Raw genomic sequence first — 23292 nt, 5'->3', positions numbered from 1 at the left:
ACTCCTATGAGACGGAAATCTTTCTGCTTCACTAAGAATTTTACTTTATTTTTTATTGGAGTATAGTTGCTTTACAATGTTGTTTCAGTTTCTGCTGCACAACTAAGTGAATCAGCTATATGTATACATATATCCCCTCCCTCTTGGACTTCCCTCCCACTACCCGCGCCCCCATCCTACCCATCTAGGTCATCACAGAGCACTGAGCTGAGCTCCCTGTGCTGTATAGCAGGTTCCCACTAGCTATCTATTTCACACATGGTAGTGTATATATGTCAATCCTAATCTCCCAATTTGTCCCCCCCTCCCCTTCTCGCCATGTCCACATCTCCATTCTCTATGTCTTCATCCCTACTCCTGCCATGCCAATGGGTTCATCTATACCATTATGTTTGATAGAATTCACCTGTGAAGCCACCTGGTCCTGGACTTTTATTTGTTGGAAGATTTTTAATTACAGTTTCAATTTCATTACTTGTGATTGGTCTGTTTATATTTTCTAATCCTTCCTGGTTCAGTCTTGGAAAGTTGTACCTTTCCAATAATTTGTCCATTTCTTCCACTGTACATTTTATTGGCATATGGTTGCTTGTAGTAGTCCCTTATGATCCTCTATTTCTGTGGTGTCAGTTGTAATCTCTCCTTTTTCATTTCTTTTTTTTTCTTTTTGTAGTACGCGGGCCTCTCACATTGCAGAGCACAGGCTCAGCGGCCATGGCTCATGGGCCCAGCCGCTCCTTGGCATGTGGGATCTTCCCAGACTGGGTCACAAACCCACATCCCCTGCATCGGCAGGTGGACTCTCAACCACTGCGCCACCAGGGAAGCCCTCCTTTTTCATTTCTAACTTTACTGATTTGAATCCTCTTCTTTTTTTCCTTGATGAGTCTGCCTAAAGATTTATCAATTTTGTTTATCTTCTTAAAGAACCAACATTGATCTTTGCTATTATTTCCTTCATTTCTATTTCATTTATTTCTGCTCTGAACTTTAAGATTTTGTTTCCTTCAACTAACTTTGAGGGGGTTTTTGTTCATCTTTCTCTACTTGCTTTAGGCGTAAGGTTAAATTGTTTCTTTGAGATTTTTCTGGTTTCCTGAGGTGAAATTGAATTGTTATAAACTTCTCTGTTAGAACTGCTTTCGCTGCATCCCGTAGGTTTTGGGTTGTCATGTTTTTGTTGGCATTTGTTTCTATGGGGTTTTTTTGTTTTTTTTGTTTTTTGGATTTTTGGGGTACATGGGCCTCTCACTGTTGTGGCCTCTCCATGGCGGAGCGCAGGCTCCCGACATGCAGGCTTAGCAGCCATGGCTCATGGGCCCAGCCGCTCTGCGGCATGTGGTATTCTCCCAGACCGGGGCATGAACCCATGTCCCCTGCACCAGCAGGTGGACTCTCAACCACTGTGCCACCAGGGAAGCCCTGTTTTTATGTATTTTTGATTTCCTCTTTGATTTCTTCAGTGACCTCTTGGTTATTTAGTAGCATATTGTTTAGCCTCCATATGTTTGTGTTTTTTACAGTTTTTTTTCCTGTAATTGATTTCTAACCTCATAGCACTATGGTTGGAAAAATGCTTGATACTATTTCAATTATTTTAAATTTTCTGACGCTTGATTTGTGACCCAAGATGTAATCTGTCCTGGAGAATGTTCCGTGTGCACTTGAGAAGAAAGTGTACTCTGCCAATTTCAGGTGGAATGTCCTATAAATATCGATTAAATCTGCCTGGTCTGTTGTGTCATTTAAAGCTGGTGTTTCCTTATTTATTTTCTGTCTGGATGATCTGTCCACTGGTGTAAGTAGGTTGTTAAAGTCCCCCACTATTATTGTGTTACTGTTGATTTCCCCTTTTATGGCTGTTAGCATTTGCCTTATGTATTGAGGTGCTCCTATGTTGGGTGCATAAATATTTGCGATTGTTATATCTTCTTCTTGGATTGATCCCGTCCTTCCTTATCTCCTATAACAGTCTTTATTTTAAAGTCTATTTTGTCTGATATGAGAATTGCTACTCCAGCTTTCTTTTGATTTCCATTTGCATGGAATATCTTTTTCCATCCCCTCACTTTCAGTCCATATGTGTCCCTAGGTCTGAAGTGGGTCTCTTGTAGACAGCATATATGGGTCTTGTTTTTGTATCCATTCAGCCAGTCTTTGTCTTTTGGTTGGAGCATTTAATCCATTTACATTCAAGGTATTATTGATATGTATTTCCTATTACCAATTTCTTAACTGTTTTGGGTTTGTTTTTGCGGGTCTCTTTCTTCTTTTGTGTTTCCCTATACTAGAGAAGCTCCTTTAGCTTTTGCTATAAAGCTGGTTTGGTGGTGCTGAATTCTCTTAGCTTTTGCGTATCTGTAAAGCTTTTGATTTCTCCGTCAAATCTGAATGAGATCCTTGCCGGGTAGAGTAACTTGGTTGTAGGTTTTTCCCTTTCATCACTTTAAATATATCCTGCCACTCCCTTCTGGCCTGCAGAGTTTCTGCTGAAAAATCAGATGATAACCTTATGAGGATTCCCTTGTATGTTATTTGTTGTTTTTCCCTTGCTGCTTTCAATAATTTTTCTTTGAATTTAATTTTTGTTAGTTTGATTAATATGTGTCTTGGTGTGTTTCTCCTATGGTTTATCCTGTGTGGGACTCTCTGTGCTTCCTGGACTTGGGTGGCTATTTCCTTTCCCATGTTAGGGAAGTTTTGAACTATCATCTCTTAAAATTTTTTCTCAGACCTTTTCTCTTTCTCCTCTGGGACAATTATAATTCGTATGTTGGTACATTTAGTGTTGTCCCAGAGGTCTCTGAGACTATCCTCATTTCTTTTCATTCTTTTTTCTTTATTCTGCTCCTCAGCAATTATTTCCATCATTCTATCTTCAGATCACTTATTCATTCTCCTGCTTCAGTTATTCTGCTATTGATTCCTTCTAGTGTATTTTTTATTTCAGTTATTGTGTTGTTCATCACTGTTTGTTTGTTCTTTAGTTCTTCTAGTTCCTTGTTAAACATTTCTTGTATTTTCTCGATCCATGCCTCCCTTCTATTTCTGAGATTTGGGGTCATCTTTACTATCATTACTCCAAATTCTTTTTCAGGTCCGTTCCCTATTTCTTGTTCATTTATTTGGTCTTGTAAGTTTTTACCTTGCTCCTTTCATCTGTAATATATTTTTTTGTCATCTCATCTTTTTTTTGATGGGTGGGGCTGTTTTCCTGTCTTACTGGTTGTTTGGCCTGAGGCATCCAGTACTGGAGTTTGCAGGCAGTTGGGTAGAGCTGGCTCTTGGTGCCAAGATAAGGAGCTCCAGGAGACCTCACATCAATTAATATTACCTGGGGTCTGAACCCCTCTACTCCCCCAGCCACCCCTCAGGGGTACCGCTCCCATCCCAACTCCACTTTTCTTCCCCTCCTTCTCCCCCCCTACATCCTACCCAGTCATTCGGGGATTCCTCCCATCCCTTTAGGTGTCCGAGGTTGCCTACCAGTGCCCTGTAGTTGCCTAACTGTGAGAAGACGTGAACTCTATGTCTTCCTACTCTGCCACATTGACTCTTCCACTCCACTAAGAATTTTAAAACATTTTAAATAATTTCATTAAATCCCTTTCCACATACATACTGCCTGTATCAATTTCATTGCATACATACATTTATGTTTTTCTCTACTTATACAATTCTGCAGGAAAATATTATGTCTTTCCCATCTTTGTATGTACAATATAGAAAACTATTTTTTACTCATAGTACATGTTCAACACATTCTTATTTAATGAATAAATTGGAATTTTTTTCTTTTCCCATTAATATTATTATTATTGCTTTACCCATGATCATAGTACATGTAAAACAGTTAAATAAGATGACCAATAACCTACTTTAAAAGTTGAACAAAGCATATTTATTCTGCTTTGTATACCTATGTAGAATTTTAAGAAATCCTAAATTTACCAGAAAGCCTCTTGAAGAATAAAATCTTCTTTTTTTAAAATTTTCTAAAAAAAGAGAGGGAAATAGAAAGAAAGGAGTAGAGAAAAAAATGGTCAATTGTCATATCATTCCTTATCCCAAAATTTAGCTTACCAAACATTTACGGTGCTTGAAGTAAGTAAACATCACTAGATTAAGGTCATGTCTTTGTCTTGGAAAAGTAAAGCAGTACAATCACTCTGAAAAACAATTTTCCCATTTCTTATAAAATTAAATGTATGTTTACCATGCAACCCAGGAATTCCACTCCTAGATAAATATGAGAAGTGAAAACATATGTCCATAGAAAGTCTTGTACATGACTCATATACAGCAAATTTATTCACAACAGCTAAAAACTGAAAACTATCTAAAAATCATCAACAGGTGTTAAATTTAAAATTGAGATATATTCATACATTGTTAATTCCTAGCAATTAAAAGGAACAAAATATTGATGAACACAAAAATATGGATGACTTTTACAGAAAAGTTGTTAAAAAAAAAGTAGAGGTTGTGGGCTTCCCCAGTGGCGCATTGTTTAAGAATCCACCTGCCATTGCAGGGGACGTGGGTTCAAGCCCTGGTCTGGGAAGATCACACATGCCACGAAGCAACTAAACCCGTGTGCCACAACTACTGAGCCTGCGTGCCTAGAGCCCGTGCTCCGCAAACAAGAGAAGCCACCGCAATGAGAAGCCCGCACACCTCAATGAAGAGTAGGCCTCGCTCGCCTCAACTAGAGAAAGCCCACTCACAGCAACGAAGACCCAACGCAGCCAAATAAATAAATTTAATTTAATTTTAAAAAAATAGAGGTTGTGCCTTTATGTCATACTGTAAATATTTTACAGTCATATGAACCTCATCTTTTCATCCTGATTCTCTAGAATGGTAACCATAAAACCGGTCCTCAGGGATCTCAGAAATAGTAGAGACAAAGTGAATAAAATGCCTGACACATAATTGGTACTATCCCTTCGGTAGAACAGGAAAATAGTGAAAGCTTGTGAAAGTTAAATGGAAATAGGTTTAAACTCAACATACATATTTCCCAAAGAAACCTCTTTACACACATCTACATAAATGTGTTTAAAATAGATAATTATCAAAATACATATCAGAAAACAACAGTGTTTTAACTGCAAGATGTCATTTAGGCTAGGGTTCTAAAAAATGAAGGTTAGTTTTGGAAATAGAGTTGCTTCATCTGGCTTAACAGTTATACTACAGGAAACCATGCCCAGAATACAATGCACAGTATAGAAAGATATTGGAAGTTATATGGTTTCTAGAACTTTATAGCACCATTTAGATGAGTACTTGTCAACCAGTTTCCAATTAAAATTATAAAATAGTTTACTATTTCATTTAGCTCATTAATTCCTTCATCAATTAAAATTTGCAAATAAGCAAAACATACACATCTTGGGAAAGAGAGATATTATTCTGTTAATTCCCACACATACACAAGAAGGCTAATCTTAAACAGCTGTCTTTTTCTTTAACTAAATTAACAATGCTTATTAGACTCTGGCTTCCAGATGCAGAACAACGTTTCACTTTAATATGCCTAGTTTCTGACCTAGAAATAATGCTAAGGAACTCAGCAGGAAATCTGGCCTCCAGATACTCTTATCTTGGGAGATAGAGACAAAGGTACACGATTCTCTGAATTACTTTATTGTGGAATTTTAAATGCTCATTAAAACATCATCAAGGGCATCACTATTTCAAATCTGTTACCTAAGTTTCAAACACGATGCCCCCAAACCAAGCTGGAAACCTAAAACTGTGGGTGGCATAATGATGAAATATAAAGCTGTCTTTTGAGGTGGTTACTAACTGTCCCCACAGAAAGAACAGAAAGAGTAGAAAGAAGAGGAGGTGTGGTAAGGTTTAAGCACAGACAAAGGAGGTCATTTTGACCTGGATGAATTTCAAATGTTCCTCCCATCAAACTAGACTGAGTAGAAGTATCCTCAGCCTTGGTAATCCCTGTGTCTTGGACCCTTGAGGAAATGGTTCTAGAATTAACGGCTTTAAGACTATTCTAGGGCGATTTCCCCCTTGTATCTGGCACTCTAAGTGCCCCTCTCAGCCAAAAAGGGGACTACCTGCAGCTGGATGCCTATGTCTGAGATTTTCTAGGGTGAAAGGTGAGGAGGTCACAATACCAGCCCTCTTAGAACCAAAGTCCATTGTCTTTGTCACCTTCTTCAGCCCAGCCCCCTCCTTCTCCGGCCTCCACAGCAATAGCTCTGCCATCTAATCCCAGAAACATGTATCCAGACAAAAGATCCTATTCTCACCAAGCTTTTTCCTGAGCTTGAGACAAAAGAAATATTCTAATTTTACTCTTTAAAAGAGAAAGGCATTCTCAGCACTACATAAAATACTTAATTTTCTCCAAGAGTTTTCATAATAAAGTATAGAATAAAAGAAAGTTACAAGAGAAAGCTACAATTACTGCTAAGTTCCACAAAGGCTTTATAAAAGACCTACTGTTAGAGAAAACTCATGCAAATATATTTATAATCCATAAGTTTTACCTTTTTTATACAATAGTTGCAACTACACGAAGAAATATTTTTGAATGATTTCAGAAAGGAAAAAAAAAGCCACCATTAAATCAAGCAATGGAGTTTAACAGAATTCCTCTATACAACAACTATGTAAATCAACAGTAGTTTCTTTGAAACAGAACTGAAAGCACACATAATGCATTTTAATGCAGTGTACAAAGACACTAAGATCTGTAATTCTACTAAATGTCAACGATACTGTAACCCGCTTATTGTAGAGTCAGATATAATGAAATTCCATTTATAGTGAAGTAGAATGGAAGTTTAAAATTACATCAATGGAATGTAATGCATAAAATATAATTCCAGTAATGGTGAATGTCTTATTAGAAAGAAATCTTAGTGAAATGATGATTTCACTATAAGTCTCCAGTATCTCTCAAAGGTGATATTCAAAACAACATTAGATTTTAACATCAATATTTTACTCAGTGAATTATAATAAATTCAGTTTATAATTCCCCAGTATATGAAACCATATACAAGTCTACCAAGAAAGACAGAAAATACATGTGTATTAATATAAAACAATACAGAATACATATTCTAAGTTGTGTCTGGTCGTATTTATGAACAGAATGTAAAAAATGAATTAAACACTTCAATTAAGTTATAGAAGGAACAAGAATTATCTTAAACACACAGATAAAATGAATGGATGTTTCTCTCTGGAGAACATGAGAAACCATCATTTTTGACTGAATTAAAAAAACCTGTTATAGAGTATCTATAGAGTCAGTTTTCAAAAATCTTAACCCTACCCTCCCTAAATATTGTTATAATGCTGCAATTTTCATATTAGCTTTCTCCTTTTAAAAATTGCTATTTTCCATACTAGAAAGAAGAATTTATATAGAACTGAAATGCACGTCTGGGATTTAGAAAATCTGGGATTCTATATCTCCATTCTTATTTTGATCAGGCTAAGTCGTTCATTTTAAGTATTGACCCCAATGTTACTCCAACTGTAGGAGTACACTGCTATATACAACAATACTCAAAAGCTTTGTGTGGAGGCACAGAAGTGGTGATGAAACAATAAAACATCCTAGATGCCAGATGCTACACAAATGTAAAGCATATGATAGCAGCATGGTGGAAAATGAGGCGGTAATTAAGGCTATCAGAAAGGATTTGATTTTATCTCTCCAAGGAAATCATGATAACTATGTTATGGAGTTACTTAAATTTAGAAACTTAGTTTATAGGATCTGCTCTATCTTAAAGTTATACTAGCTAATCACTGTACAGAAATTTTTAAACCATTTAATATTAATTCCCAGTTGTAGCAGAACACCTAACTTGAAAGAAATTCTCTAGTATGCTAATAATTCTATAGTTGACTGCAGAATTTTTTTATTATTTGATTTATATTGTCTTTTCAGTCACTTTACTGTTTCTTCATCTATGAATAATATACACCAAGAGAATAAAAATTAGAGTGGCAAGCCACTTTTCTATTCCCTTTAAGTAATCTCAGCTGAAAATATTGCCCTGGCCTGGTGAGTTCACGTAGAATTCAATCACTAGTGCTTCAATTGGTATTATATAAAATGAAGAAAACACATCTAATTTCAACAGAAATGCCTACCCATCCCACACTCTCAGCTCATAAACACATAGATGAAGTAAGACAACTAAGAAAAACTTCACATACATAATATGATGCATATTTTTACACTATACGTAATGATATGTGGGACTAACGTTACAGAAGTGATCAGACACAGGTGGATTCACACCTGAGGACTTGGAGGAAAGGAGCTTTTAACTCCGTTTTAAAAGTGCAAGAGAATGTAGGGTGTTCAAAAGCAGGGTGGGTGAGGAAAAAGAAAGGTGTCTTGATGGTTCAAAGAGCTTAGTAAAGGCAGAGAGGGTGAGAATTACCTTTCTGCAAAAAATGGATGAAAACAGATTAATTTGGAAAAAGTAAAAAAAGGAATCCTTTCCAAGCTTGTAAAGTGGAAGAGTTAGGAAGGAAAGTGGTGGGGAACTTTGAATATTAGTGTCTATAACATATCTAAAATGATAGCTGGTAAACATTTTAATCCTTTGTATTATAATTCTCATCCAAAAAGACCTCACATATAGAAAAGGTCTCACTAAGCAAAGAAATATGCATTCCTCATCCAAAGCTTAAAAATTGCTCAGCTCTCACTGGAATATCCTTAGGGAAAAAAAACATGCATCAAGAGCAAAATAAAGTATTCTAAAATATTTCTAAAATATTTTATTTATCACCTAAGTGGCATTGATAGCAATACCTTGTATCTGTGCACACTGTGTTTCAGTATTTTTTGAAATGTATATCTTATAAAAATATTCATTTTGACTATGAAAGCGTTAGGAAAAATAATACATGTACAACAATTTTTAAAGGGAACTCTTTTAGTCTGTCCAAAAAGAGTGGCTTCTTCATTCATTTTATAAGTTTTATTGTGTGCCTACTATATACCAGACAAGAGACAGAGCAGTAAATAACAAGACAAAAAATCCTATTATTATGAAACTTAATATATTAATTTCTAACCATCACATAGCTGAAGATCTTGGAAGAGGAACTAGTTAATTATATGCCCTTCTAGCTTTCTGAAACAGCAATAGCTCTTGAAGTTTGTATAAGATTGGATTGGTCATTCAATTTATTACATAGCTGAAAATCATAAAACAAGACAGATTAATTATATACATGAACCAATTTTGACCTAATCTATGGAATTACGTTCAGAAGAGCCTGAATGCAGTCATTTGTTAATTCAAAAAACAAAGGCAGGGGGACTTCCCTGGTAGCACAGTGGTTAAGAATCCACTTGCCAATCCAGGGGACATGGTCCGGGAAGACCCCCACATGCTGCGGAGCAACTAAGCCCGAGCGCCACAACTACTGAGCCTGTGCTCTAGAGCCCGTGAGCTAGAACTACTGAGCCCACGTGCCACAGCTACTGAAGCCCGGGTGCCCAGAGTCCATGCTCCACAACAAAGAGAAGCCACCGCAATGAGAAACCCGCGCACCGCGATGAAGACTGGGCCCATTCGCCGGAACTAGAGAAAGCCCGTGTGCAGCAACGAAGACCCAACGCAGCCAAAAATAAACTAATTAATTAATGATTTTTAAAAGTAGGGATCTCCTAGAATATGGAAAATGGTCTGAGAGTGCAATGTTTTGTGCAAAGGATCTAAAGTTAAAATTTCAGATCCTAGATGGATAGGAACTTTAGGTTAGTGTTGCTTTCTTAGCACGTCTTAGGTAGCACATGTTAGGAAGCCTGTGGATAAAATCAGTTCTTGAAAGTTGAGTGAAAAATATTTTATACCAGCTTGAGGAAGATAATAAAGAGAAATAAAAAGTATTTTGAAGAATTTTTAAACATATCATTGTCTGTATACAAAGTGTATCTATAGCTATTTACAAAACCAATAAAGAGGGCTTCCCTGGTGGCGCAGTGGTTGAGAATCCGCTTGCCGATGCAGGGGATACGGGTTCGTGCCCCGGTCCGGGAAGATCCCACATGCCGCGGAGCGGCTGGGCCCGTGAGCCATGGCCGCTGAGCCTGCGCGTCCGGAGCCCGTGCTACGCAACGGGAGAGGCCACAACAGTGAGAGGCCCGCATACCACAAAAAAAAAAAAAAACCCAATAAAGATAGGATATGCATTTTAAATACTTCATTTCCATACCAATTTACTTTTTCTGTGTTACCGGGAGATATGTCACAAAAAAAGAAAAAAAGAAATAGAAGGAAGATGCGCCATGGTTTTCAATATACAAGAACTAAGTGTATTAAGAGCTACTAGGGGGAAAAAAATCAAAGAAAGGGAGTGAAGAAAAACTTTATAAACCAACAATGCCTTTGACCAAACCTATCATTTATTATAATACAGAGTAGTAGTATTAATAATACTATTTGTATGGAACATTTTATTTAACTCTTATAACAACCCCATGAGATAGATTTGAACATTATGCTCTCATTTTTTTAGATGGAAATTGAGTTTCAGAGTAGTTAAATGACTGAACTGTTGTTTAAGGTTACAGCTTTAGGAAGATCTAGAAACAAAACCTGTATCCTGGAGTTCCAATTACAAATCCAGTGATTTTTCCAGTTTACCACAGTGAAAAATTAAATAGTTGTACATTACATGTTACGCATGATTGAAACTTTTTGAATAGGAAAAGGGCCTATAGGAAGTGTTTTGTCTGAATTAATTTTCAAAATCTGATATTCCCAAGTTTAAAAAGCAGGTTTCCCTAGAGATCTGTTGGGGTTACATGATTTCCTGAGGTAGCTTCTGTTTTTTTTTTTTTAGTAATTTACCATTAGACTTAACACATAGGTAGACACACTAAAAATTCTCCCTATTCAGGTTGATATTAAATAATGTGTTCCAAGACTATTTTTCACCTTAGTGAATAGAGAGAGTCAAAATAAAGAGGATCTATCTTGAGAGCTTTTCTACAATCCAATTAGCCTTTGCACTGAAGACCATCCTGAAATTAATTTCCATTGTGTGTCAAACATGCTGAATTGTCATCTCTACTCAAGCAGATGTTAATGAAGACAAGCTTCACAGGCTGAAAATAATAACTAATCTTTACGAAGCACTTACTATGTGCCATACATTTTTCTAACACATTACATATATTAAACGTCTTTAAAAAGTACTTTATCAATCCCTAATAAATTCATGTCCAGAATTGAGAAATTCCTTTTAAAAGTTTATTATATATTTGAAATATAAAAAGCCACAAAGTACTGCTAAAATTTCCATTCTGTTGCCTGTTTAAATCACTTCTCACATTCATCTACTAACGTAACTATTAGCTAATTATAGGACCTTGTGTTTCTTCCTATCTCTATTACTGACTTGTTGTGTGACCTTGATAGAATTCTTCAGTCACTCTGCAGTGACATAGTTTACCATCTATAATCTCTTAGGGTCTACTCAAGGAAGCTTTTAGAATATTTTGCTCTTCTTAAGCTAATGGGGTGTCATTTGCACTGCAAATATCATTTTGAGCTTTGTGATCAAATAAGAAGAAACTAGCTAATATTTACTGATTAAATGCCAAATATTTTCACAAATATTATCTAGCTTAATTCTATTTTGCTAATAGGAAATTTAAACTGTCGACTCAGGGTTTTGGTCTCAGTAAGAAAATACTTTCCATCTCCCAAGTTTATACTTCTTCTGCTATTCAAAGTTATCTTCAAAGCAGAGGAATGTATATGGAAATTGAAGACATAAAGAAATATATGTTATAAAAAACAGACTTGTGGTTGCCAAGAGGGAGAGGGGTGGGGGAGAGATGGAGTGGGAGTTAGCAGATGCAAACTAGTATATATAGAATGGATGAATAACAAGGTTCTATTGTGTAGCACAGGGAACTATAGTCAATAGCTGGTGATAAACCATAATGGAAAAGAATATAAAAAGAATGTATATATGTATAACTGAAGCATTTTGCTGTACAGCAGAAATTAACACAACATTGTAAATCAACTATACTTTAACTAAAAAAATACGTATATGTTAATGAGTATTTTTGTAAGCTAATCTATGAAGTTCAGAATAGCGAAATACTACAACACAAATTCCAATTAAAATTGAATTCATACATTTGTGTTTTCAAGTATATGAGCAAATACCTCCATAAACAACCTCAGCTGAGTTTGGTATACCACAGTATTGGAGGAAAAAAGTGCTGCTTTAAGCCAGAAGACACCATGACAATTTTTAGACTTAATTCATTTTTCTTGAGGCATTTTGAAAATTCACATTGAGTCCCTAATACATGCTCTATGTTTTATATACTCCTCACAACAAACCAATGAGATGAAGCAGCTACCTGAAATGACAATTGCATGACTTTGTGTTCTCCTTCATACTTTCAGCCTTATTCAGTAATTGAAAAAGGCATAGCAGGCAATAAGCCAGAAGACTGGGGTAGCTATACAGACTTGTGGAAAAATATATCTGATGTGGCAAGCTCGACTAAGCTTATTTCCTCTTTAGAATAGGACCTTATATGTTACAAGCAACTTAAAAAGATTTACCCTTAGAGTTTTAACAGTACAGCTACCAGGCTGAAAAATATAATGATCCCATTTACAGTTTATTCTGTGGTCCACAATCATTTATCAAGGCAACTAGACTTTTCTGCAAATTCAGAATTCTGAAAATTTTTAGATTCCCTTATTCTATACTTTTGTTTATAAAACTGAAAATCTAATGATTTAAAAAAACAAATCACATTGGAATATACTAAATATATTAAGTACTGTGAGAGTGTTAAACTATAAATGGTACATGCATACACATCCTCTCAAAATCTCAGAGGCTTGTAAAATTTTCTCCCTTAACTGAGAGGTTCAACTTCAAATAGAATGTTTTAAATCTTTTTATGAAGATGCCAGTGTTCTACACTTTTTCAGAAGGAATTTTGAGATTCACTCTGCTCTGATTCTTAGGTGTATCTATTTGATTCTTGCTCTTTTCATTCACAGACATACACAGTGACTATGTTTTAAAGAATCTTTTGTATAATAAATATCATTATGTTTCTAGCCTGCTGAAGTAATTTCTGTAAGGTAACTGCAGAAAAGCCAATAATCAATTAATACTTTCTCACAGTCTAGTGCCCAATAATCCAAATCCTAAGAATTTAAAGACTAAAATTTGATGAATACTTTTAAATTTATGCATAGTTTTGAGTAATGTGTGTATGTCTGCATAGTTTTAAGTAGTGTGTATATGTGTTTAAATGAAAATGAGTTTTGAAGACTACACATTTTATTTTTCTTGTTCTTACATAATACCTAGTGAATCTCCAGTTTAAGATTAGACTACTAACATAACTTAGAAATGAAAATATGATTTTTGAGGTATTTTATAAAAGATAAGAAAGGATCTAAAACTCCAAAAGAGATGACAACTTAGGATCCATAAAATCAGGAGCAGGAACATATTCTGATTTCTAATTCTAAAACTAACATTGGAACTTGTGTTTGTCCTTGACAAATTTCTCCTTCTATAAAATGAGGATAATTATATTAACCTACTAAAAATTTTTGCTATGTAAATGAATGTGTTAACATTCACAATGCACTAGATACTATTCAACCAATCTAAAGCATCTGGCACTCAAGATGCAGTTAAACAAAGAGCCTCAGGAAATGGCACAGCCCAGTGGTCAGATGAGAGGACCGTACAAGGAGAGACGTAGTTAACATTGCACAAGGTGCCTTTCCCAAGTGCCAGGCATGAAATAGTTGCTCAGGTGTTCTCATTCAGAATTTGCACAGATGAACTTGCTATTTGTATTAGATTAGTCCTGTTACAGAAAGCCAGTGCTATGAGTAATAAACCACTAATAGACTACCCTCTATGATCTTTTTCTAAATGTCATGTGCCAAATAGGATAAAGCTCCCATATTAAAATCCACATTCAAGATGACTGGAAATACACTATTTTTTATTCATATTCTACATCTTTGGCAGGCAACCCCCTAGCTTTAAATCACCACGTAAGTTTAGATTATGTCTCAAAACTATCTTTAGATAGTAATTATCAATGGCTTTTAATAAGAAGAAAGATTTAAGCAAAGTTTTGCCTTTCGTATCTTCTAAACAGTTATATTTGTTAGAATCATCTCTTCGAAAACCATATTGTATTCACAATCATGGTACTACAGGAGAAAAGAAGGAAGGGAGAGAAGAAAGGAATGAGGGAGGAAAGGACGGAGAGAAGGAGAGAGATTAGAGAGAGAGAGAGGAGGGAAGGAAGAGAGGAAGGGAGGGAAAGAAGCTATACAATTTTCTTCACTTAAGTTTGTTCTAAATGACAGAACTTAGGCCAAAATTGTGTTACTTTATTCCAAAGCTTACTACAAGACTTACTGAGACCCTTAAAGAAGTTATAAAAATCGAAACAGAGCGTAGAAAAAGTTTCTGATTGTAAAAATAGGTAACATTTCAAAGTTCATTTCATGAAAGAAGTCATCAGATCAATACATCATTGTGTCATTTTTAACAACAGTATCTAAACTTTAGCTCTGATACGGAAATGAATAATAAAAAAAGAGAACTCCAAGGTACACACATATCCTCGTGGGATTGTGGATAATTTTTGTTTTAATGTGCACATTAGTTAAAAATACTCTAAGAAACCTATGCAGTATTTCTAAGAACACTGGGACAAAATAAAAGGATATGTAGAAATTCCTTGCACTTGAGCAGTTTTGAGGTATTGATATTCTTTTAATCATGGAATGCAAGTGAGATGCCAACAGCAAAAAAAAGAAAAAAAAAATTTTACAAAGACACATCTGAGCTTCCCAATGGTAAGATTGCTTAGGTGGAATGCTCTGAAATGAAGTCACTTAAATATGCTCTATGAAGAAAAGGTTTGGGGCAGGAGATGAATTTAAAATAATCCTACATTTGTACTACTGGCCTAGTCCAACGGATTAGAGGCTGCTTGAGATGAAAAATATTATTTCATTCGTTCATTTAATTCTACTCAAAACTCTTCAATACCACCCATCTGACTTAGATTAAAAGGCAAAATCTTTACAATGATCTAGCCTCCCATTACTTCTCTGTCCCTTCTAACTGTGCCTTAGACCTTTATAAGCCTGTTCTCTGTGCCCAGACTACCCTTCAAGCTGATATCTGTATGAATCACTCCCACATCAGTTTCAAGTGTTTGCTCAAGTGTGACCTTCTCAGTGAGGTCAACCTTTATCACTATTTAAAAATAGCAACCATCCTTCACTCCTAGAACTCCTGACTCCTCTTACCCTGCTGTATTTGTCCAGAATCCATCACCCTCTACATTCTACACAATATAGGTATTCATTATATTATTTATTCATTATATATTCATCATATTTCTGTCTCCTCAACTAGAATATAAACTCCATAAGAGCAGGGATACATGTGTGGGGTTTTTTTGTTTTGTTTTTGGCTCTCTTTTACTTACTGAACATATTCATTCATTAACCAATGAATGAATACACATAGGCCCAACCCCACCAATTTCCTGCTCAAATTCTGACCTTTGAACTCAGTCTTAACCAATGGGTACAGCCCAGAATCTGTCTTCTTTCTGTCTGCCTGGCATACAAGCCTGGCATGAGTCTTGAGAACCATGTGCCAATCTGATGCCATCTTTCTCTAACCTCTACCTTGTTTTCTCATTCACTGCAACTAGGCTTCTGCCGTAGTTCCCGCTTAGCAACCCAATTCAAAGTTGTGACTCTACACAAATCCTAAACCCCAATCTTCTAGATTAGAAACTAAACAATTTGGCCATTGACAACATTTTCTTCCTGATCTCTTCCACTGGGTCTCCGGGTGCTAAATAAGGACCTACTGCAAACTAGACAGATGATGACGTGGAGTCACCTTTTTTTTTTTTTTAATTATCCTCTTGGAAACATGATATGTTCTACCCACATGACAGAATCCTACTGGATAGCTAATGCTGACTGGACTCAAGTGTGCATTTGATACATCCTTTGGACTCTACAACTTAGACAGCTAGCCACCCCACAAATCTTGTTATGTATAGGCTAGGTTGAAGTTAGTTTTCCCTATTCTGGACCCCACTAGACCTCTATTCCTCCTCTTCCATTGTTGCCCACAATTGTAGTTCCATAATTCTAAAACAGATTATGAAAGAAGATATGAGACCTCATACAAAGTTTAAGTGAATTTCTTTTTATATTTCACTGCTAAATATACTTGGATTAAAAGAAAGAACAATGATTCAGTCTCAGAGGTCCACACTGAAAAGTCTAGTGCATTAGTCACTGTCAATGAATAAGTAGTATTTATTAAATGTATGAATAGAAAAATAGTGGCAATGATCTGCTTTAGATAAATGGGAATGGAGAAAATACTGGGATGTGAAATCTACCAAAAAGTAAACTTTTTTGAGTAGTACCTATTACAATATAATTCTAAGGTGTCAAAATTCCAAATACTACTTCAGAAATTCTTCTTATTTAAATAAATCCATCCCATCAAAAAACAAATTCATGTTTTTCTTACAGCAGTCATATCTGGGTAGAACTCTTGGGATATCTATTTGAGCTGTTAAATAATTATATCTGAAGAAGGTGAAGAGTGTAGTTATTACAGTGAGGTGACAGTTATCCCATCTCTCAGGAGCCACAGTAACTGAAGTGTACTAAGAAAGGATCAGCAGAGCAGGCACAGTTCTTTCATAATCCCTAGCAACTCTTGATACAGATTCAGTTCATCACTCTGCATGAAATCTTAGAAGAAAAATATTTTAGGAATAAGATATATCAGCAATCTGCATACATTGATATATATTTTTGAAATATAATATATAATGTATGTCATTTTAAAAAATTCTAACACATTCATAATATAATAGTTGATGTTGAATACATTCTTATTCTTAGCCATACATTTATCTATTATTTATCATTTTTACCAAACTAGTAGGCCAGTACGTAGTGAACAAGCCAACAAGTTACATGTGTAGCAAAAGAAAATATCAAAAAAAATAAATTCCAGCTTTACTGCCACAATAAATCCCCTGAAAAGTTCTCTGGTAATTTATAAAGTGTTCTCACATTTTATAGCACGAGATGTTTTAGAACTGTGCAATTTATGGTGATGTGGATGTTCCATATTAAATTTTTAAGTATTCTTGCCAAACGTGAGTGAGGATCGTCTCAAACATATTTTTATTTTAAATCCCAGAAGACATTTAAAAACACATTTATATTCATTTAATACTTTCTTGACATTTTTTAAGAATTCAGAAGTTCAAATACAAGTATGCATTCTGAAAACAATAGAATGTAATACTAGAATCTTGGACTTGAAAAAGGACTGGAGACTTGATGAGTCTTAACTTCCTCTCTGTAGAGGCATTCAGTCCTAAATCATCTCTGACAAGCTGCACATCTGATCACTGCATGGACATTTCCAGAAGCTGGGTGCTCCAGCACAACCCAGTTATTTCTGAAGAGCTCAGAATAGGGAAGGGAGAGGAGAGGGAAGAGGTTTCCTCCCATTTTATTTAACTCAAACATTCCTCTTTGTCACACTCTTCTATGGATCCAAGTTCAGGCTTTAGAAAGAATATTTTAGTCTCCCTTCCAAATAACAACCCTTCTAAAAATTCAAAGATATATCTTATGATTTCCTAAGTCTTTCCTGCTCCAAATTAACAGTCTTTACTTGGAATAATTCTCCTCTGAAAATCTTTTCAGACTTCTAACCATTCTACTCTCCCTTCTCTGAATTTACATCCATTTGTTAATGAAGCACCCAAATGGATATTAAACAAACCTACCTGCTTCTGAGTTTTTTATAAAATTGAGTTAATTTTTCTGTCACCATATCACACTATATGTTCATATTGAACTTGCGGCAACTCAGGCTGCCTTTCTCATCCTGTCTTTGTACTCATTCCTGTACATATAAAGGAGAAAACAAATTTCCAGAAGAAAGCAAAATGAAATTAACATCTGGATACAAATAATAAAACCAACTCCATGTAGGTTCTATTCATGGACCAGGCTATAGAGACATTTATAGATTCCTGAATCTGATATTCACCAGCTTAGCTACCTGAATCAATTTTGGACCACCTGCAGTTGTCATATGCTTGGATTTTATTTTCCATCAAGCCATTACCAAGACAAATGAACATAAGGAAACCTCTGTCACAGCCCTAAAAAAACTTCTTTCTGAATTGACCGTTATCCACCATGCAATAGTCTTTGGAAACTGTTTTCAATCAGTGGCAATTTACCTACTATCACATTTCCATTTCCACATATTATTTACACAGATGTGAGGAAAAGATTTTTTCTGCTGCCTTGCTGAAAAACAGAACTACTCTGACTACATCGTTTTCCTATTTTGTCAATCTTCAATTTAGTTAAGGAATTTCCTTGGAATATCTTTCTTGCTGAGTCAATGCTATTCATACTACAATTCAGTGTGTTCTAGAAACTACACAAGATTTCAAATAAAATAATTTTTTAAAAACCTGTTTAAGCTTCTAACTTAGTTACAATATCTGAAAAAGTTTGCTTCGTGTCAACATTCTTAGTAAACTGGCACCATACTATAAGGGAAAACAGAACTCATTCTAAACAATTCTTGGTCAGGAAGGTCGGTGCTAGTATAACTGAAAAGAGAAAATTGATGACAGCCAAGAAAACACCTGTTCAATCAAACTCATATTCAATGATCTTCACTGAGAGCTTGCTTTAACAGAATGGCATTGAAAAGGAAACATGGCCTCAAAAATTAAATGGAAAGAAACTTTGGTACTATAAAAAGGGAACTTTAGCATAAAGTTCCTTATAAAGTTCCCTTTAGCATAAAGCAATACTAGAAGTGCTCTTAGTTGTTAAAAATTAAGTTATTATCATTTGCATGAACTTAAGAGACAGCTATTCCAAGCCCCAGGTTTTAAATATGTCCAACAATAATAAATAATGGCTGGAGGTGAAATAATCTCACATATATAAGGCATTTTAAAATTATAAAGCACTATACAAATTTAAGGCATTATGAAATATATTTTACGTAGACTTTTAATATTAACAAGTTTTAACCATTTATCCAGTCTCTAAACATATTGCAAATAATCTATAAAATACACAATAATTGATGTTAGAATGCAGAATTTAGCAGTGTATATAGTAGACTCTGTGCTATAGTTATTTTGTATAGAATTCCTTATTGTGTATAATCTTCAAGTTATCTCTCAACAGAATGGCAGTATAAATTCTCCCTTCTGAATTCACTTCATCTTGTGCCTGGACCATAGAAATCAGAGGTAATTTTACCTCAGATAAACCTGGGGAGGGGGGATGGGAAGGGAGAGAGAATAAGAGAAAAGGGGGATGGGGAGCACACTATGGGAAATTGTCAGGAACCCACTTGATCCCTACTCTGCATGCTTTGAGCTTCTGCCCACTCCAAGTGAACAGAGGATTGGTGATCTTGGTCTCTTCACTCCCAGCTGCCTAACAGTATTAAAATAGTATGTATTGTTAAAACATACCACGTAATTAAGCTAATATTTAAAAGTAGTATTTTTAAAACCCAGCTGCCAAAGATATTCTCCAACTCACTCTCATAAATTCTATTCATTAAGCCACATTGACCCCATTTTACTTCTCAAAGAAGGAAAAGCAAAAATAGAAGGAAAAAAGTTTATAGTGAACTTAAGATCACTTTCATTCTAAGAATTTTAATCAAGAGGTTATTATTATAGCAAGGAGCTTCGAGTGCTTTTTCTACTCCTTTTAAAATAAAATAGTAATGTTAGACATGCTATATTACAAGCAGAAAACCTATCAGAACTGTTAGACATAGCTTTATTCCAGGTAACTAAAAGAGGGATAAGTATATTTCAAAATTTTGACAGATTCACCCTCATCAAAACTGTCAAAAGCACTAATCTCCAGATTTTGTACTCTTAAGGTAAATATTTTGATATTTGAAACCAAGCCTTAAATATTTCTTAATTTTTAAAATTTGATACATGTTTTCTAACTTACAGAAAAGATTTCTGAAATTTTGTATTATAAATTATTTTTTTAACGCTGCACATGTGCTTCTTTTAAAATTCATGATCATAAAGTAACTCTTCAAAGTCTCCCAAGAGTTCCAGAAATGATATGCATATAAACATTAAAGCGCTCTGAGGAGTATAATTTGAGTTACATTAAGTGCAGCTGTTTTCCGAAGTCCCGTGAAGGATATATCTGGTCACTGTGGTCTTAATTAAAATACAAATGACATAGAGGTCTCATGTGTATTTAAGCAAGCGGAGACATTTCACTATAATAAAATAGGATACCTAAAATAGGATGTGCGTAAAGAAAAGGTGAGGCTGGAAGCAACACTGCCATGAAAGAAAAAATCCACATGCTTAACGCCTTTACAAACCCCGTTCAAAGAGTTGGAAACAAAGTCCTTAAAAAAAAAATGTATCAGCTGCCCTCACTTAAGTTCCAAGACGAATCACAGATTGGGAAAGCTCTCTACGTAGGGATGGAATCTAATTGGGAGAAACTTTTAAAAAACATTTAATTGGTTAAAAGTTTGCCTCTTGGAGAGATTTAGGAAATCAATTTGCAGGATGTATAGTGATAGCAAGTCCGCTTAGAAACGAATGAAACATGAAAAGCGCTTCGTGTTCTTTTGGGGGAGGGAGGCAGTTCCCCCTACACCGTGAACTCAGGGAGTTGAAAGTGAACTTTTATCAAGCTTAGCCGCTCTTGCCCCAAACCGCACTCCTCAAGGGCAAAGCAAGAAAGCGGTCCCTCGCCTGCAACTGTGAGAAGAAGGGACCCGTGAGGGGCCGCGGGCCCCGGCAAAGGGTGTCACCTGGAGCCCGTGCCTCGACTGTACCTCTTTGCTGATGCGCCGGTGGCTGCCGCTGCTGCTGCTGCTGCTGCTGCTGCTCCGGACGCTGTGCCTGGCCGCCCCCGAGGCCTCCGCTGAGCAGCAGGACCAGGAGGACCCCGGCGCCTCCAGGCATTGCGGCGGCCCTAGCAGATCCACTTCTCAGGAGCCGGCGTCTCTGCCGCCCTCTGCCCTGGCCAGAGCTTGTGAGCCGAATGAGCCGCAGCTGCTGGGTAAGGAAGGAGACAGCCCCCGCCGGCGGCCGGCGCCAGAGGGTGGGGGGAGAAAGAGGACACTCCCCCTCCCTCCCCCTTCCCGGGCCCTCGCCCCACGGACGTCCCGGCCCAGGCCCTTAAAGGGTCCTCCGTGAAAAACGCCTTTCCTACGGCGGTCCTTCCCTCTGAGAAGGGATTGGCTTGATCTGTTAACTGAACTTAACTTTAAGTTAACTTAAAGTTAAGTTAACTTAACTATAACTTAAGTTAAAGAAAGTAATTGATATGAGAGCAGTTTGTGATCTTTAAAATCCCTCCACATGGAAGGCATTACTTGTGGGAAATCTGCACAGCTGGGGTCTTTACCGAAGCTGAGTAGATTACCTCCTGAGAAAGGCCTGGCAGAGCTGTGTGCGAGGACTGTGGATCCAGGTGATCCACGTTGGTGGTAAGACTATCCAAAGGTCTCGTTGACTGCGAAGTTACCAGGAGGCAGAAAGTGGTCCCGGGGATGCTGCAATCAGGCAAGGAGACTTACTGCTTGGTAGACTGCTGGCAAGGCAGCAAAGGGAGGACAAAATAAAACAAGCCCCCTTCAACCACTGCAATGTTTATGACCAACATAAAGGTAAAAATTAAGGTTTTCCGTTCAGTTAGGAAACATTTATTTAAAGTGGATAAAAGGTCTTTTCATCTGTTTCCCTTCAGACTCAAAATTTCATGTTTCCATGAAACAGAATTTAACTCAACAGAGTTTCTGCAAGTTTTTCTAACACCCCATGTTCAGATGACAGTTCCTTACTAGTTTTTTCTTTCTTTGTTTGTTTTTTTATGGTCTGTGGTTCTCATAAGGTTTGGAACAGCTCCTTACTGGGGTTTTATGAGAATTGCAGGATGTCTTTTGGTGTACTCAGCGACTAGGGGTACTACTGGCATCAGTATACAGTGAGGTCAGAGAGCTAGTTGTCCCACAATGGGTGGGACAGTCCCACACCATAAATTGTCCCCCATGCAGGTCTGAAAGGGCCGCTGGACATTCATGCAGGTAAAAACCCTTGCATTATATTTGAAGCCCAATGTAAGTCTGTTTTGCACTCAAACAAAATTTTTCACACAGTTTTTATTTTCCTGGATGCATCTATTATGTAAATTGAGGAAAGAATATGTCTGTGTTTTTTAACCTCATGAGGATTTGTTTAACCATTTCAGAAAATCACATAACTGATAACAGTTCTGCTCATGGTATTGACTACAGGACAATAACAATACCCCACCTGTCACATTGATGGTGACTCTGGGAATAGGTTCACGCTTCTGTTTCATTTTGCCTGCTAAGGTGGTTTTACCCGAACATTTACACATTGAAATACATATGGTTTTATATAGATAACATTTTTCCCCTTTATTTTATACTTAAGATTTTACATTGATTTTTTAAAAATATTATATTGAAGTTAGGTGATATTATCTATGGATTTCCTTTCACTAAAATAAAGGAGGTATTGTTCCTAATAGGATTGATTGAGACCCATTGGCCAAATGGTACTGAAGTGAATGAATATCCCTCAATATTACCCATCTTTCCGAGTTTTATTAATATTAGTACTAGGAAACTGTAAAATCAATTTTTCTTTATTGTAGAAGCAAAATGGAAAATGGCCCACACCTTGAGAATAAGACTGTGATCTCTGCTGTCAACTTTACTTGTTTGATTCAACACAGGGAAAAAAAATACAAAATTATTTAACCAAAATTAAGATACAAAACCAGTACTATTAGAGCTATAACTTTTTTTCAAATAAACCTAATTGAGGTACAATTTACACAAAATAAATGCATCCATTTGATATGTTTAAAAATGTAAACAACCGTTTGACAACTACTCAATTAATATAGCCTATTTCTATCATTCCCTCAAAGTTTTCTTTTCTGCCCTTTTGCAATAATTTCCCCAAACAGCATTCCTAGAAACAGGCAACCACTGATCTGATTTCTGTCACTATAGATTATTTTAGCTCTTCACAAATTTTATATAAATGGGATAATAAAATAATAATCTTTTGTGTCTGTTTTTTTCACTCAGTACAGTGTTCTGCAAGTATAGCCGTAT

The 23292-nt window shown here is 36.2% G+C and overlaps 1 protein-coding gene across 7 annotated transcripts in view; it reads right to left on the bottom strand.

Moving 5' to 3' along the window:
• LAMA2 (laminin subunit alpha 2) overlaps positions 1 to 21291 on the bottom strand; it is a 608480-nt gene extending 587189 nt beyond the window's left edge. For 6 of the 7 annotated variants that reach the window (XM_059083775.2, XM_059083777.2, XM_059083778.2 and 3 more), the window contains exon 1: positions 20974 to 21291. In XM_059083775.2, the coding sequence (XP_058939758.1) occupies positions 20974 to 21103 (130 nt within the window). In that variant the 5' untranslated portion in view covers positions 21104 to 21291. The remainder of the gene's footprint in view (positions 1 to 20973) is intronic. The other variant, XM_059083774.2, reaches the window with a different exon arrangement.
• Positions 21292 to 23292: the final 2001 nt, after the last annotated feature.

The sequence above is a fragment of the Kogia breviceps genome, chromosome 13 (assembly GCF_026419965.1).
Source record: "Kogia breviceps isolate mKogBre1 chromosome 13, mKogBre1 haplotype 1, whole genome shotgun sequence".
NCBI lineage: Eukaryota > Metazoa > Chordata > Mammalia > Artiodactyla > Physeteridae > Kogia > Kogia breviceps.
This window is presented reverse-complemented; position numbering and strand designations above follow the sequence as displayed.